This window comes from Panthera onca, chromosome B3, assembly GCF_046562875.1.
Source record: "Panthera onca isolate mPanOnc1 chromosome B3, mPanOnc1 haplotype 2, whole genome shotgun sequence".
In the NCBI taxonomy this organism is placed as follows: Eukaryota; Metazoa; Chordata; class Mammalia; order Carnivora; family Felidae; genus Panthera; species Panthera onca.
The window spans coordinates 117608258-117625677 of NC_138344.1; the positions used below are offsets into that span (position 1 = coordinate 117608258).

The window sequence follows — 17420 nt, forward strand, 5'->3', positions numbered from 1 at the left end:
GAGAGAGTAGTGGGGGACAGAGGGTTCGAAGCAAGCTTTTTGTTGACAGCAGAGAGTCTGATGTGGGGTCGAACTCCCAAACCTTGAAATGCTTTCAGTTTTAAAGCTTTGCTACTCAGTAAGTTAGTCAAACATGTTGGGGCCCTTTGCTTACATTTGTGAAGCTTTGGCAATTTTTTTTTTAGCGCCTTAAGAATTGGGAAATCAGAGAACGGAAGAAAACCCGGGAGTATGAGAAGGAGGCCGAAAGAGAAGAAGAAAGAAGAAGAGAAATGGTAATTATTCTAGGTTGATAAGTGATTTTTCAAATAAAAAGCAGATCAAATTCTTTACCATTAACTAGAATTAGAAGTAACTTTATAATTAAAATGTATAAGCTCTCAGTATAGATAACTTAATTTTTACATATTTCAAGTAATCTTCAGACAATTCCAGACCACCAAAATCTTTCTTACTCTTACTTTTCACATTTTTGCTGCCTATAAACAAAATTACCTTTTGGCAATACCACTGAAGTAAATCTGTCATAGAGGAGGAATGTGTAAAATGATTAGTTATAGAACATTCTTTGATTAAGAATCTGCAACATTTGAATTTGAAGAGGCATTGATACTGTTCTGTATTGGTGTAGTATATGTGGATGAAGGGAATCGTGCCATGAGAAGACCTGTTTTTTTTTTCCCTCTTGATGTTTTTATTTAAATCCCAGTTAACATACAGTGTAAAGAAAGACCTCTGTTTTTATAAATCAAAATTATTATCTTCAGTATATAGTATCTATGAATTACTTTTTTCCTTATGCTCTGTTTCTTTTAAATACATGATAATCATAAAAATGAACCTTACATTTTGCATTCATGCTATTTGATAAACGATAATAGTAAAGCAGTTCGCATAGGCCATTACTAAGTAGAATGACAAAAGATTTTATATAGTATTTGTTTTAGTGGCATGTTCCATGTGTTCTGTCTTTGCCAGAATTTCACGAAGGTTTCTTTATCTCCAGTTTGGAGATTATTCTTCCAAAAACTTCACAGAAGTTAGGAATTTTCAAGTAGCTTTTGAACATGAAACATAGAGGGAGTATTTGTAAGTAACCAAAAGAGGGTGCATGCAGCAACTAGATAGATAGTATGGGTTTTCTGTGTAGTAGATCCATAATGCCAGAGAATGAACGTAATTTTAGTTCTCCTGAATTGGTGCTCCCATTCTGGAATTTCTTTCTCATCGCTAGGTTAGAAAATAGGAAGAGAATAATATAGTGAGAAACAATTAAAATAAGAAATGTTTGCCACGAACAACATGGTGGAATAGATTTGAAGTGATTCTGCTTCTTAACAAGCAAATCTGAAATCTGTCTTTCTAGAGAAAAATTTCCTATTATTCTTTGAGAGCTTTAAAAAAGTCCAGTTACAAAAGCAGTTACGTGCTCATTATATAAACATAAGCGAGTAACAAGTATATGATGTAAAAAGTGAAAGTTTCTACTCCTCAAGACTGGTAACTTATGTTTGTATTTTTAGTATGTGCCTCATGCACCATCCTGTGTTTATTTAGATATTTGTAAATTTTGTCGTTTCTACCTGACAGCCTGTTTTCGTTTATTTGACCCATTTTGTGTGTACATTATATCCCAGCCTTGGGCTTGTGCTGGGTACTGGGCACACAAGAGTAACTATTACTTCTAACTTTAGGCAGGTAGTTACTGTAGTGTATGTGTGAGTGTTTAAGGTATGGTAAATGTGTGTTTACAGTATTTAGGGAGTACAGAAAGAATGACTAATTCTGTCTGGGGGTAGGAATTTGTGACGGATAGATGGTTAGGTTAAGTAGGTTTTTACAGAGAGGTAACATTTGAACTGGATGAAATTATTAAAATTTTACTTTAGTCAAAATAATGAACTTTTACTATATTTAGAAGCCTAGCATTATCTGCTTTGTACGTAGATACAAAAGTTGTTGATATAATAGATGAGAATATAAATTCTAAGTAAATATTTATTTACTTATATTGTATAGCTTTATGTAATTGTTACCTGTAAGTGCTATTAAATATAATAATTATATTTGAAATTCCAAAAATAAGAGAGTCCTATACTTTAATGGTTTGTGCACTAAGAGTTAGATAGGTATTACATTGATTGATTGATTGATTGAGGGAAAGCGTGCGCATGCGCAAGTGGGGGAGTGACGGGGGTGAGGTGGGGAGAACCTTAAGCAGACTCCATGTCCAGCACATAGCCCAATGTGGGGCTTGATCTTATGAACCTTGAGATCATGACCTGAGCCAAAGTTAAGAGTTGGACGCTTAACTGACTGAGCCACCCAGGCACCCCTAGATTTTTATGCGTGAACATGATTTGGATTTTCAATTCTACATTTTATAAAAACTGCTTTCTATAGCATAATACCCCTACAAATGAAATGTAGAATTTTTTTTTTTTTAATAGATTCTATAAAATAGCTTACAATTTTGTTTCTTCATATGCTCAAGTTTCATTACCGTATGTTGAAGATTATATTCAGGGAGTAAATACTATATGTGGCATACTGTATGTGCTTTTTGCAAGGATAAGTCCTAAATCTGACTTGTTTCAAGAGTAAAGGATAGAATATATCTAATGTTATTTAAATTAAATAGATCAAGTACACGAGAATTATAGTATTCAAGTGATATGGATGAGAAAAATCTATTTCCCAAGAAAGGAGGAGGGGCTAACAAATATGACCTTTTAAGGGGGTAACCTAACATTACCCACATGTTAATTTTGTACACTTTGTCTTCAATTTTCTCACAGGCAAAAGAAGCTAAACGACTAAAAGAATTCTTAGAAGATTATGATGACGATAGAGATGATCCCAAATATTACAGGTAAAGACGCCTTGCTTTATGAGCTCATCTTTTAGTATTATTAGCCTTATGTTCCCTACCAGAGCAGACAGGTTCACTCAGTGGGATAATAAAGAAAATCTGCATGTTCTACCTTGTAATCACCCCCATATTTGATATGTTGTTTTGGGGAGTACAGGGGAGAACTGTTGGAAAGAGATCAACAATTCTATCTTTTTTGGGGGGTGTCCATAATAGTATTAAAACCGCTTAACTTTTTTCATGTGTTTTAAAGAGGTCCAGTTTTTTTTTTTTTTTTTTTTTTTAATTTTTTTTTCAACGTGTTTTATTTATTTTTGGGACAGAGAGAGACAGAGCATGAACGGGGGAGGGGCAGAGAGAGAGGGAGACACAGAATCGGAAACAGGCTCCAGGCTCCGAGCCATCAGCCCAGAGCCTGACGCGGGGCTCGAACTCACGGACCGCGAGATCGTGACCTGGCTGAAGTCGGACGCTTAACCGACTGCGCCACCCAGGCGCCCCAAGAGGTCCAGTTTTTATAACAAGTTATAACTAGTTTTTGTTTTTTAAATTTTTTTAACGTTCATTTTTGAGAGTGAGACAGAGCAAGAGTGGGGGAGGGTCAGAGAGAGTGGGAGACACAGAATCAGAAGCAGGTTCCGAGCTGTCTGTACAAAGCTCGAGGCGGGGCTCAAACACAGGGACCACGAGATCATGACCTGAGCTGAAGAAGTTGGACGCTTAACCCACTGAACCACCCGGGCACCCCAATAGCTAGTAATAACTATTTAAGGTGGTCTAAAAATTTTTGTCTTCAAGGATTTTAAGAATGTTACAAAGCCAACCAAACACCATCCCATCCACTGCCCAATTGACATATTTTTCTGAAGTGATGGTTGTAAAGCCTACCTTTCCTCCTCCTGTAAAGTCATGTTCCCATGGCATTTCTAAACTACTCTTATTTTAGGGGCGCCTGGGAGGCTCAGTTTAGGGTCCGAATTCAGCTTGGGTCATGATCTCACCGTTCGTGGGTTCGAGCCCTGCATTGGGCTCTGTGCTGACAGCTCAGAGCCTGGAGCCTGCTTTGGGTTCTGTGTCTCCCCTGCTGTGTGCCCTCCCCCACTTGTGCTGTCTCTTTCAAAAGTAAACATTAAAAAATAATAATAAACTACTCTAATTTTAGTGCTGTGACAGTAGTGTAAATTTGTTTGCTTTGTTCTCCTTCCTCCATCCCAAACTATAATTTCCCTGAAACTATGGACAATATTGTGATTTTTTTTTTTTTATCTCCTGTACCTAACGTGATCCAGGCATGTAGGGAAGGCATTTAATGTATAATTTTAATATACTTACTGCACATAATTAAAACATTGGAATTAACAATTTTTTTTTTTTTTTTTTTTTTTTTTTTTTTTTTTTACATTTTATTTATTTTTGATAGAGACCGAGCACAAGTGGGGGAGGGGGGCAGAGACAGAGACACAGAATCCGAAGCAGGCTCCAGGCTCTGAGCTGTCAGCACAGATCCCGATGCGGGGCTCGAACTCACATACTGAGAGATCATGACCTGAGCCCAAGTTGGACGCTTAACTAACTCAGCCACCCAGGTGCCCCTGGAATTAGCAACTTAAGTGCACGCCAAGGATTTGACTTTTTAGAAAAGGGAAAAAAAGTCAGTAAATTATTGAATTGTAAAATCAGTATTATAGAATTTCAACATTCTGGGATATATAATAAACTGCTGGGTAGGGAGAATCTCTGTTTTCTGTTGATTCTGCACTGCTTCCTTCTAGGATGTTTTCCATTATGGAAAGAATTGATTTAAATTGAAGATAAAGAACGGGGCGACTGGGTGGCTCAGTCGGTTAAGCCTCTGACTTCAGCTCAGGTCATGATCTCATGGTTCGTGGGTTCGAGCCCTGCATCAGGCTCTATGCTGACTGCTCAGAGCCTGGAGCCTGCTTCGGATTCTGTGTCTTCCTCTGTCTCTGCCCCTCCCCCGCTCACGCTTTGTCTCTTTCTCTTAAAAATAAACAAATATTAAAAAAAAGAACTATTCTTCATGGTATTACTACTCCTTGTATTAATTTTTCACAACTTGGCATCCAAAAGAACACAAGTTATGTGTCGGGGTTTCTCTCTGTAATAAGTACAAAATGAGAGCTTTCTTTCATCTGAAAACTGCTTTTCTACTTGTTTTAGATACTTATTTAAAATGACTTGAGGCATCTGAGTGGCTCAGTCAATTAAGTGCTGACTCTTGATCTCAGCTCCGGTCGTGATCACATGGTTCCTGAGATCGATCCCTCCCCGAGTAAGCACTGAGCCTACTTGTGATTCTCTCTCTTCCTCACACACTGCCCTTTCCCTGCTCTTGCACTCATGTTCTCTCCCTCTCAAGATAAACTTAAAAATGAACAAATAAATAAAATGACTTAAGAATGAGTCATGGTGGTAAATGAGAAGACAGTGTTTCCTTATTAAACATTACCAGGTAGCACATTGTCTTGGGTGTTGGTGTTCTGCAGATAAAGAACAGTAACACATTTTTCATTCTCTTATCATATAGCTTTTAGTATTTAAAGAAGATACTTCTGGAGAAGATACTTCTGTTAGGTTTATTGGCTGATGTGAATGTTAAGGCCTGTTATGTTTTACTTTTGCAGAGGAAGCGCTCTTCAGAAAAGATTGCGTGATAGGGAAAAGGAAATGGAAGCAGATGAACGGGACAGGAAAAGAGAGAAGGAAGAGCTAGAGGAAATCAGGCAGCGCCTTCTGGCTGAAGGACACCCGGATCCAGACGCAGAGCTCCAGAGGGTGAGATAATATAACATTCACAACAGTATTCTTATAAGGGAGATGCAGCTTATGTTTCATGTATCTTGCTGGTTTTGGGGAGGATATTGTCTTTTTCTTTATTCTATCATACAAATCACCAGTGTTAGTTGATTTACAACGTTAATTCTAAACATCTTCCAGCTGTTTTCTTCCTTAATTTCTGTGAATATTACCTAAGTTAAAGGAATGTCATCTAAGAAAACATTTATAATAATCTGTCCTTGCTGTAATGTGCGTTGACACTTCCTGACTTTTGTGGGTTGAGTTCCTTCTCTCATTGCCACCTGAAATCTTTTATTTCTTAAATAAATTGAAGATGTTTTCATGAACAACTTTTCACTTTAAAAGGAAAACAGGGGTGCCCGGGTGGCTCAGTCAGTTGAGCATCTGACTTTGGCTCAAGTCATGATATCACAATTTGCGAGTTCGAGCCCCATGTCGTGCTCTGTACTGACAGCTCACAGCCTGGACCCTGCTTTGGATTCTGTCTCCCTCTCTCTCTCTGCCCTTTCTCCGCTCATGCTCTGTCTCTTTCTCTCAAAAATAAGTAAACATTAAAAAGATAAAAACATTTTAAAAAAAGAGGAAATGACTTTGTTATAGGATATAGCATATCCCTTTCTTTTAAGAATAGAGTGTGTTGGGCACCTGGGTGGCTCCATCAGTTAAGCGTCTGACTCTTGATTTCAGCTCAGGTCATGAGCCCAGGGTTGTCAGATTGAGCCCTGTGACCTGATCTGCACAGGGCGTGGAGCCTGTTTGAGATTTTCTTTCCCTCTACAGCTGGTGTTCTTTCTCTCTTTAAAAAAAAAAAAAAAAAAAAAAAAGAACAGTGTGTCACTTTAGAAAAGTGCTTAGTTCTTAATATATTATGAAGCTAATAGTATTGTAAACTTTTTTTTAATGTTTATTTTGAGAGAGTGCATGAGCAGGGGGAGGGGCACAGAGAGAGGAGAGCTAGAATCCCAATCAAGCTCTGTGGTATCAGCGTGGAGCCCACTCTAGGCTCGAACTCACAAACTGTGAGATCATGACCTGAGCCGAAATCAAGAGTCAGACGCTTAATCAACTGAGCCACCCAGGTGCCATGATTTGTGGTTGCTTTTTAAATGTCATCACACTGGCATATATATATCCTACTCAGATAAGTTTTGTAAATGGGATTATAATTTACATGCTATTTTCTAATGTGCCTTTAAATAGAGCATAATCTTCCACCCAGAATTTTGCCAGTGTATAGCCTTTATGTCTTTTTTTCATACCTTGACCATCGTAGTGTGTTGTTAGTTTTTTAAGTCCTTACTATTGTAACATTCAGATTAGGTGTGTTTTTATGTTTTGATTCTCTGTCAGTGAGTTTGAATGCCTTACATTGTTTAGTTGTCATTGTCCTACTTTGTAAGTTGATAGTTTTATGGCGTTGAGTCATGTCATGCACCAATTATTAATTGTTACATAGTTAAGGATCTTTTTGCCCTGTTTTTCTGTTTCATGCTTAAGAGAAATTATTGATCTGTTCACTCAAGTTTTTATAATGCTTTTAATGGTTATTGTGTGTGTGTGTGTGTGTGTGTGTGTGTGTGAGAGAGAGAGAGAGAGAGAGAGAGAGAGTGGGATCTTTCATGATTTCAGAGAGAGTGTTCATTTTGATATATAGGCTTTATTTTTATTTATTTATTAAAGTGTGGGTTGGGGAGGGGAAGAGAGTCTTAAGCAGGCTCAACTCCCAGCTTGGAGTCCGATGCAGGGCTTGATCTCATGACTGTGAGATCATGACCTGAGTTGAAAGCAAGAGTTGGACACTTAACCAACAGAGTGACCCAGGTGCTCTGTTAATAGGCTTTTAACTCCAAAAAATTTTCCCCATTTTTTTTTTTTTTTTTTTTTTATATGTTTAGATTTGAGAGAGGGAGGGCAGAGAGAGATGGAGACAGAATCTGAAGCAGGCTCCGGGCTCTGAGCTGTCAGCACAGAGCCCAACGTGGGGCCTGAACTCATGAGCCATGAGATCATGACCTAAGCTGAAGTCAGATGCGTAACCAAATGAGCCACCCCGGTGCCACCCTCCCCATTTCTTTTCCTGTTCGTGAATACAAAAGTGACTACTGCCCTTAGCCATGATCTAGAAAGAACAAATAAAAAATCTTTTAAGATTTTATTTTTAATTGATCTTTACACCCACTGTGGGGCTCAAACTTACAACCCCAAGATCAAGAGTTGCATGCTATACCGACTGAGCCAGCCAGGTGCCATAGAACAAATGAGTTATGACCAAGCTAGGGTTTGAGTTCCCTCTTATGTATTATCTATACTGTTCTAAAATAAAACTTTGGGGGGTGCCTCGGTGGCTCAGTCAGTTGGGCGTCTGACTCTTGATTTTAGTTCAGGTCCTGATCTCGTGGTTGGTGAACTTGAGCCCTGCGTCAGGCTCTGCACAGCGCATAGCCTGCTTGGGATTCTCTCTCCCTCTTTCTTTGCCTAACCCCTCCAGTTCTCTCCCTTTCTCTCTCCCTGTCTCTCAAAATAAATAAACATTTAAAAACAAAAATGAAACTTTGAGTTATAATTTCTTTAACAAAAATATAAAAACATATCTTTTCATTTTGAATTAGCCACCTATTATGTATTTACCTTTGTTTTATCTGAAGGATATAAATAACTGTATATATAAATGTTAAAAATGAAAAAACACTTTGCAGAGTACCTAATACACAGATTGATGAAGCTTTCTGATTATAGAAGCAAGCAGTGTTTCATTATTCCTAGTGAGAAAGAAAAAGATTTTTTTGAAAGATAATATAAAATAAAAAGCTGGTTGAGTATAGTTGTGATCTGTTAAAGTTAGTCACATTATCTTTTGGTTTTAGATGGAACAAGAGGCTGAAAGGCGCAGACAACCACAAATAAAGCAAGAACCAGAATCAGAGGAAGAGGAAGAAGAAAAGCAAGAAAAAGAAGAAAAACGAGAGGAACCCATGGAAGAGGAAGAAGAGCCAGAGCAAAAGCCCTGTCTCAAACCAACTCTGAGGCCCATCAGTTCTGCCCCGTCTGTTTCCTCTGCCAGTGGCAATGCCACTCCCAACACTCCTGGGGATGAGTCTCCTTGTGGTATTATTATTCCTCATGAAAATTCACCAGATCAACAACAACCTGAGGAACATAGGCCAAAAATAGGACTAAGTCTTAAACTGGGTACGTTAGCATTTTCTTCCTTCTTTCCTTTATTTTTCCCCCCTGTATACACTTAAATTTTGCCTTAAGGAAAAAAACTAAGTAATGTGCTGCTTGGTAGGTAGATAGAAAAATACTCAAAAATGCTTTTCTAGCTCACGATTGTTTTCGTAGTTCTACTAGTGCTCCTATATCTGCAGCTGCCTCAAGTTCTGAGAAGAAGTGAAAAGTTAAATTTTCTAGCACTTGTGAGTAGTGAGTTATTTTTTACAGTTGGGATCTTTCTCTGAGATTTGTGAAAGTATATTATGCAATGCTCTTGAGGGATGGTGGGTTGTAAAATGAAATGAAAGTTGAAGAAGTCATCATGCTAATACAGAATTTTTACTATAGGTGCTTCCAATAGTCCTGGTCAACCTAACTCTGTGAAGAGAAAGAAACTCCCTGTAGATAGTGTCTTTAACAAATTTGAGGATGAAGACAGTGATGATGTACCCCGAAAACGGAAACTGGTTCCCTTGGATTATGGTGAAGATGATAAAAATGCTGCCAAAGGCACCGTAAACACTGAAGAAAAGCGCAAACACATCAAGAGTCTCATTGAGAAAATCCCTACAGCCAAACCTGAGCTCTTTGCTTATCCCCTCGATTGGTCTATTGTGGATTCTGTGAGTAGCAAATTGTATTTCATTTTTATTGGAGGTAGTTTTTGATCATAGCATACAAACTCAGTTGATTTATTAATGCCAAATACCGATGATAATTTGGCTGGCATCTTGACCTGCCAAGGAATTTAGGTAGACGATTCAGGAAATTCTTGGTGGTACTTAAAGTCTTCATAAACTAGAAGCAAGTAATTGTATCTTGATACCTACCTGTCTTAGTTCAACTTGTGAATGATAGCATGCTATATTTTAGTCTTATGAAAAATCACTAACATATTAGACTTTTTAGTAAATGTAATAAAAAGTTCTTTTAATTGAGTAACCATGCTTTATTTTGCAGATATTGATGGAACGACGGATTAGACCATGGATTAATAAGAAAATTATAGAATACATAGGTGAAGAGGAAGCTACATTAGTTGATTTTGTTTGTTCTAAGGTTAGTCTTTTACTCCCTCCATCCCCAACATTTGTGTTATCTTTAAAATATTAGACACTTTCGGGGTGCCTGGGTGGCTCAGTCAGTGGAGCGTCTGACTTCAGCTCAGGTCATGATCTCACGGTTTGTGGGTTTGAGCCCTGCATTGGGCTCTGTGCTGACGGTTCGGAGCCTGGAACCTGCTTCAGATTCTCTGTCTCCCTCTCTTTCTGCCCCTCCCCCACTCACGCTCTGTCTCTCTTTCTCAAAAATAAACAAACATTAAAAAATAAAATAAAATATTAGACACTTTGTAAAATAAAACAGTCTTGCAAAATTAAGTCTATGGTAGTTTCAGGTAAGAGATTTCATGGCCTCCACCCTATCTCATACCCTTATGCCATATGCTTTCATTTCAGAGGGTCAAGGAGAACAGATTTGCTGACTGCTGCCACTTTTGCTCTCTTCTGCCCCCAAGAATGCCTTGCCACCGCCTTCTTGTCTTAACAGTTAGAATGCTGCTGAAGTACAGTTGAGGAAGCTTTTTTTTTTTTTTAATGTTTATTTATTTTTGAAGAGACAGCACGAGCAGGGAAGGGAAGGGGCAGAGAGAGAGGGAGGGAGACACAGAATCTGAAGCAAGCTCCAGGCTACAAGCTGTTAGCACAGAGCCCGATGTGGGGCTTGAACACCTGAAACATGAGATTATGACCTGAGCTGAAGTCAGATTGCATAACTGCCTGAGCCACCCAGGCACCCCAAGTTGGGGAGGTTTTTGTGGAGACAGCTGATAGGTTATCTCATCAGTTTGTCAGTCATCCATCCTTAGAAAGAGGAGCAAAATAGTTTCCTTCATAGAATGATAATGGTCCTTTTTATTGATGGATTTGCTGTGTGCCGGGCTGTGTTCTTTGCAGGTACTGTGTTAAGCATTTTATGGGAGTTTATGTTCTTTAAACCTCCCAACAACCTTAGGAAGTATAAATTACTATTGTTATCTCCATTTTATACATGAAGAAATGGAGGCTTAGAGGCAGATTGTATCTTGACCATGGTTACATAGTAAGAGCCAAGTCTGTATAACTTGTAGTCTTAATACTCTTAACCACCAAGGTATACTACATCCTTCCGTTGTCTCCTGGAGGCAAAGCTTTATTATTGTTAATAAGCAGTTATTATAGTAGAAGCACTATATTTCTGTAAAGGAATAACTAATTACATTTCAAGGAGGTGCTTATTTTTCTACCACTACTGTTCTAGCAAACTTAGGCTGCCCTTTCCACTTGTAATTATTGTAGCACTGAAATTTGTACTGCAGATTTGAATTAGAACACATAGTATAAGGATCGAGATCCCAAGTTCTGGTGGAAAACTTCCATTGAAGAGAGTGGGGTTCTGGGAATTAAGAAATTTATAGAAAGTTTCTTTAGTCACAAGAAATTCCCATATTAGTTTGGGGGCACTTTAAAAATTTCTTGACTGTATTGCTAATTTTGAATTCATTTTCAAAATGATGATTATTTGTTTCTTTTAGGTTATGGCTCATAGTTCACCTCAGAGCATTTTAGATGATGTTGCCATGGTAAGTCACATTTATTATTAATAGTCTAATCAATGTCTGTAAACAGACTAACCTTCTCTGTATTTGGTTAAATTTTTACCTTTGTTGGTTCCAGAATCTTTCTTTTTAGAAGTCTGAATTAAAATGTGAATCTACATTAAAAGAAGTTAAAAAGTACTCACGTCAAGATGTCATTAGACAACATTAACAGTCTTCTCTCCCTCCCTTGCCTTTGTTGTTTGTATGTATCATAAATATAAATCCTGGATCTATCCATACCTTTAGAAAACATTCATTAAGTGCTTACTGGGTCTGTTCTTAAAGAAGTAGCAGGGAGATAGGTATACTAATTCGGATACTATAATATACTTGTTATCATGGGGGTATGTAAAAAAAAGATGTGGGGACAGAGGAGATGGAGCAGCTAGGACAAGCATCACAGGAATTACCATCTAAACTGGGACTTGAAGGGGTGCTTGGGTGGCTTAGTTGTTTGGGTGTTCGACTTCGGTGTAGGTCACGATCTCACGATTCATGAGTTTGAGACCCGCATCAGGCTTGCTTCTGTCAGTGCAGGGCCCAGTTCGGATCCTCTGTACTGTGTCTCTCTGTCCACCCCCATTCCCCTCTTGTTCTCTCTCTCTCTCTCAGAAATAAATTTTAAAAACATTAAATAAATAAAATAAGCAGACTTGGAAAGACTTCTGTAACTTTTGTCACTTGGACAGGTAGTAGTTAAACTCAAGTCCGACTTACATGTAATTTGAATATTAGAACCAAGTCAGTAGTTGCATTTATTTCACATTGTGATTTTGTGAGAAAAGAAAGGAGGAACAGAACTGATGGTGGAAGTGAGAATGGTTGAATGGACTGTGAACTCCAAGCTAGGAAGAGAAGGCAGTAACATCGGAATGAAGCTGGTGGTTGCATGAATGAAGGGCTGGTGGTTCCAGTGACACTGTGGGAAGAGCGGTTATAGTGAGAGAGTAGAATGTTTAAGAAAGAAGTGATGTATTCAGACAATCAGACAAGTGATCCAGACAATGGTGTGTTGCAAATATTGCCGTGAGAGACAGTTTCTGGGGTCAAGCTGATGTCCTGGTTTAGACTATACGTGAATTTTCTGCCTGGGTCATACACATAGAAGTGGAAATTCCTGTGTGTTTGGACAGAGATTGAAGAGAAATATAGGAAGCAAAGCTAGAGCGTTCCATCTGTTGTGAGTGGAAGACTAGGTACTTGCTAGATGGCTGTTATCGGAGTGGGAGGTAGCGTAGTGAGAGCTCGTGAACCTCGGTCAGAATAATGTTTGCAAAGAGAAACAGGGAGGCCCCAGCAGCTTCCCCTCTCTGAGACTAAGGCTTCGAAAGTAAGGAACTTCCTGAGAAGGCTACAGGAATGTCAGGGTCTTTCAGGGACACACCAGGTTTACAGTTAAGGTGAATAGGTGAAAAAACTAATTAAAGAATTTGACAGTAGTTAGTATAAAGAGTAATGGAGTCCAAAAGGCAGAGTGGGAAGGCAGGAGTAGAAAGATGAGTCGGGGAAGAAACACCAAGCATGTTCTTAGATGACAGGTCCCTGGAATAGCTCACGTTTCTAGCTGCAGAGTTGTCAGGAAAGGGCGTAGGGGGTGCCTAACCAAAGGGAACTCTCAGGTCGAGCTCCTTTGTGTCTGGGCACTATATGATGTCTAAAGCCAGGTAACATTAGTTTTCTGTTATCCAGCCAGCCTGATGCAGCTGTTGTTTAGAATTTTTGGTAAAGTATTTGTGAAAAGCTTGTTGACTTCATAATGCTGATCCTCAGGTGAAAGGAGAAATGTGAATAGATCCCAGTCCTTGGGGATAGATAGAATCTGAATTTCCCTGACCTTCAGGCCTCTTTAAAAGGTTATCCTTGGGGTTGAGAGAGGGATTTTATAGTTGGGTCTGAGTTAAGGAATTAAAACAAACAATGTTCTAGGGGTGCCTGGCTGGCTCAGTCAGAAGAGCATGTGACTTTTGATCTCGGGGTTTGCAAGTTTGTGCCCCACATTGGGTGTAGAGATTATTTTAAAAAGTAAAACTTTAAAAACAAAAACACTGTTCTAGTATTTGGCCTTGGCAGAGTTGCAATCTCTGTCAGAGACGCTGTCGTGTCAGTGTCCATCCATTTTGATCTGTTGAAATATTTTGATATTTGGAGTATAATTAGGCTCTTTTTTTGTTTTTAAGTTTATTTATTTTGAGAGATAGCGAGCGTGAGCATGAGTTGGGGAGGGGCAGAAAGAGAGGAAGAGAGAGAATCCCAAGCAGGTTCTGCAGTGTCAGCATGGAGCCTGATGCAGGGCTCAAACCCATGAGCTGTGAGATCATGACCCAAGTCGAAATCAAGATTTGGATGGTTAATCCCCTGAACCACCCAGCTACCCCTGGAGTATAATTAGACTCTTTACTGGTCAATTATTTATGTTGTTTTAATTTTCTGGCTCATTGTTGATCAGAGAAGGAAGCAGCTAATTGAGCTAGTTTTGTCAATTGGTTCTGCAAAAGCTCACCCTCTAAATATTACCTGAATAAACGCAATTGAATTTTTTTAGCGCAAGTAGTATTTTGTTCTTATTAAAAATCTGACTTTTTCAAACTGTACCTTTTCTCATTATACATAAACTAATGAACTTTGGTTGTATTTTGTATCTAGTTCTATATTATTTCTAAGGTATATTTTTCACATTGATTAGTGTTGGTGCACATTTCTCTTAAACTGTGGGACAAGTCTGGCTCATAGGAGTCTAAGTTTTCTTCTTATTATTTTTTTTAAGAATTTACTCTTTTGGGCACCTGGGTGGCTCAATTGGTTGGGTATTTGACTTTGGCTCAGATCGTGATCTTGCATTTTGTCGGTTCGAGCCCCACGTTGGGCTCTGTGCTGACTGTGGAGCCTGCTTGGGATTCTGTCTCTAGCCCCCTCTCTGCCCCTGTCCCACTCTCTCGAAATAAATAAATAAACAAAAATAAATAAAAAATAAAAACAAACAAAATACACAAAAAAATTTAAAAAACCCAAAATAATAAAAAAAATAAACAAAAAATAAAAAAATAACAGAAGTATTTTTAAAATAAAAAAAAATTTTTTTTGTATTTTAGGGTGGGATAGGGAAGAACAGAGAGAGAGAGAAAGAAAATCTTAAGCAAGCTCCACACTCAGTGCAGAGCCTGATGCAGGGCTTGATCCCACAACCCTGGGATCATGACCTGAGTCAAAATTAAGAGTCAGCTGTTAACTGACTTAGCCACCTGGGTGCCCCAAGAGTTCTTTAATTAATTGTCATCACTGAAAAATTTAAGGGAATTTTTAAAAACATTGTGTGGAATTTTTTAAGGGAATTGACAAAGAAAGTATTGTGGTGTTAGTATTTGATAGGCCATGGAATTTTCCTGAATGCATTGCCTTTTCTTGTGTGTGCAATTTAAAAAAAAAAAAAATTTTTTTTTTTACATTTATATATTTTTGAGAAACAGAGTGAGACAAAGCGTGAGTGGGGGAGGGGCAGAGAGAGGAGACACAGAATCTGAAGCAGGCTCCAGGCTCTGAGCAAGCGGTCAGCACAGAGCCTGATGTGGGGCTCAAACCCACAAACTGTGAGATCATGACCTGAGTCGAAGTCGGTCGCTCAACCGACTCAGCCACCCGGGCACCCCTTGTGTGTGCAATTTATTTGTACTACTTAATACACTTCTCACACTAGACAGATTTCCTTCAAGTCATTTTAATGAAAGTGAATGTTTGTCAATGTATAAAAACCTTTAAAAAAAAAAAAAACTACAGTCACCAATGGGAGATGCTGATGATTGCTTTATATCTGTTACTGTCTTTTCAGTTTTTTCTTTTTCTTTTCCAGGTACTTGATGAAGAAGCAGAAGTTTTTATAGTCAAAATGTGGAGATTATTGATATATGAAACAGAAGCCAAGAAAATTGGTCTTGTGAAGTAAAACTTTTTACATTTAGAGTTCCGTTTCAGATTGCTTCTTCTTTCCCACCCTTCAGAGGACTTTGACTTTTTCTTTGTCTTCAAAGACATTTGTGAGATCTGTAATTTTTTTTTTCAATGTAGAAAATGTGAATTTTTTTGTCCTCTAATTTGTTGATGCCCTGTGTACTCCCTTGGTTGTAAAGACATCTGAATCCTACCTTGGTTCTCTTTATACTCACCAGGTACAAATTACTGGTATGTTTTATAAGCCGCAGCTACTGTACACAGCCTATCTGATATAATCTTGTTCTGCTGATTTATTTCTTGTAAATATTAAAATGACTCCCCAATTCTTTTGCAGAATTGCACTTAATGTTGAACTGTACTGTATAGGAACCTACATGAATGATTTTAATTGAAAGAATACCCATCATACCTATTACCTTTCCCACCCCTTGATCAAAAATGGCAAGCCCTCCTGAAGGCATGGAATTTAAAATTAGAGTGCTAAGATTAGCAGACAATCCATTCCTACTGTATCTCTGTATGAATGTGTTCGTGTGAATGTGTATAAATGTCTTACTTTTCCCTAATTTTCTTTGGAGGGCTCCCTTAAACATTTCCTTATTGAAGAGTAGAATTCTAAAGGAAACGTGGTATTATGCCAACCCAAATGTCTGGGATAATTAGGTTATTAGTGTCCCAGAGCATGGTATTCTCTTGTGGCCAGCAACAGTTTGGTGAATGGAATGGGGCTTTCCTGTTGATAGCTGGCTGCTTCAGCCTGTCTTTTTTAAGGGAACGTGAATCATAATGGTTTTCCCCTTAATTTCATTGTTCAGAAATGAGGCAGATCCTTACATTCTGGAGAACGTTATTTGATGCATTTTTGCACTAATTGGCCCTTAGCTTTATTTTGGTGTATTCTTTTGTTTAAAAAAAACAAAAACAAAAACAAAAAACCCTTAATCTGCAAAGCATAGATGAAAAAAATCATTTTTAAAAACAAAAGGTAAAATTAGGTAATTTTACAGACTAGGAAAATCTGGAAAAAATACCAACGGGAATTGAGCATGGCAGTTTGCAAAGTTTACATCTTATTTTTAAGGGTGTAAAGTAAATCATTTATGGCAGTTACCACTAATTTTTTGTTTTCACTTTTGTAAAGGTTTATATCTTATGAGTGTATATGCACGCACACACCTCATTTACCTCTGCTCACCAATGTTTAAAAAATATACTGATGGTGTTCTTAGAGACATATTATGGGGCTTTCTTTATTGTAGAACAGAATTTCACCAGGGAACAAAATTACCTGAAAATGTAATAGGTTTTAAACAGTTCTTAACACAAATTAGGTGCAGTTATTCCCATGTCTGAGTATTTATTTAAAAGAAAGATAAAAATTGGGGGTAGTGGGGTTTGTTATAAAAGCATAACTGAGCTTGAGTTACTAGATTTTTTTTTTTTTTTTTTTTTTACATCTTAAAAGGAATTTGAAACACTGTTCTTAACATTGAACCTTGAGGTGGTTCCATTATGTACATATTTCCAATATTAAAACTGTATATATTTGATCTTGGGGACCCATTCTTTCAGAGTCTTGTTAAATAAATGGCATCATGTTGTAATTGTGCAGTGCATACTAGAAACAGAACTTGAAAATGTGGGCTGAATTTTTGATGTACTTGATTTTTAATGAGTATTAGTAACTGAAGGTCAAAGGGGCCATTTGCCTTATTTTGGATTAATCTATACATTTGTGGAGAATACAGTCTTTTAGTATTATCATTTTTAAGTTCTGGTTTCTCCAGGGAAAATTTCAGAAAGTTCATGCTCCTTGCCATCTACAAATTTATTTATTAGCCTTTTCTCGGATTAATCCCTCCAGCTTTGTACCTTGTTCAAACAGTTTATCATTCCTCTCTGTCTTACTTTGTTACTGCTTCTAGGGCATCA

General features: G+C 38.0%; 1 protein-coding gene across 1 annotated transcript in view; it reads left to right on the forward strand.

Annotated features, from left to right (window-relative positions):
- Positions 1-17038, forward strand: part of RBM25 (RNA binding motif protein 25) — a 61556-nt gene extending 44518 nt beyond the window's left edge. The window contains exons 12-19 of the mRNA XM_078448048.2: positions 186-275; positions 2799-2872; positions 5518-5668; positions 8557-8881; positions 9254-9528; positions 9866-9964; positions 11478-11525; positions 15388-17038. Of these exons, the coding sequence (XP_078304174.1) occupies positions 186-275; positions 2799-2872; positions 5518-5668; positions 8557-8881; positions 9254-9528; positions 9866-9964; positions 11478-11525; positions 15388-15480 (1155 nt within the window). The 3' untranslated portion in view covers positions 15481-17038. The remainder of the gene's footprint in view (positions 1-185; positions 276-2798; positions 2873-5517; positions 5669-8556; positions 8882-9253; positions 9529-9865; positions 9965-11477; positions 11526-15387) is intronic.
- Positions 17039-17420: the final 382 nt, after the last annotated feature.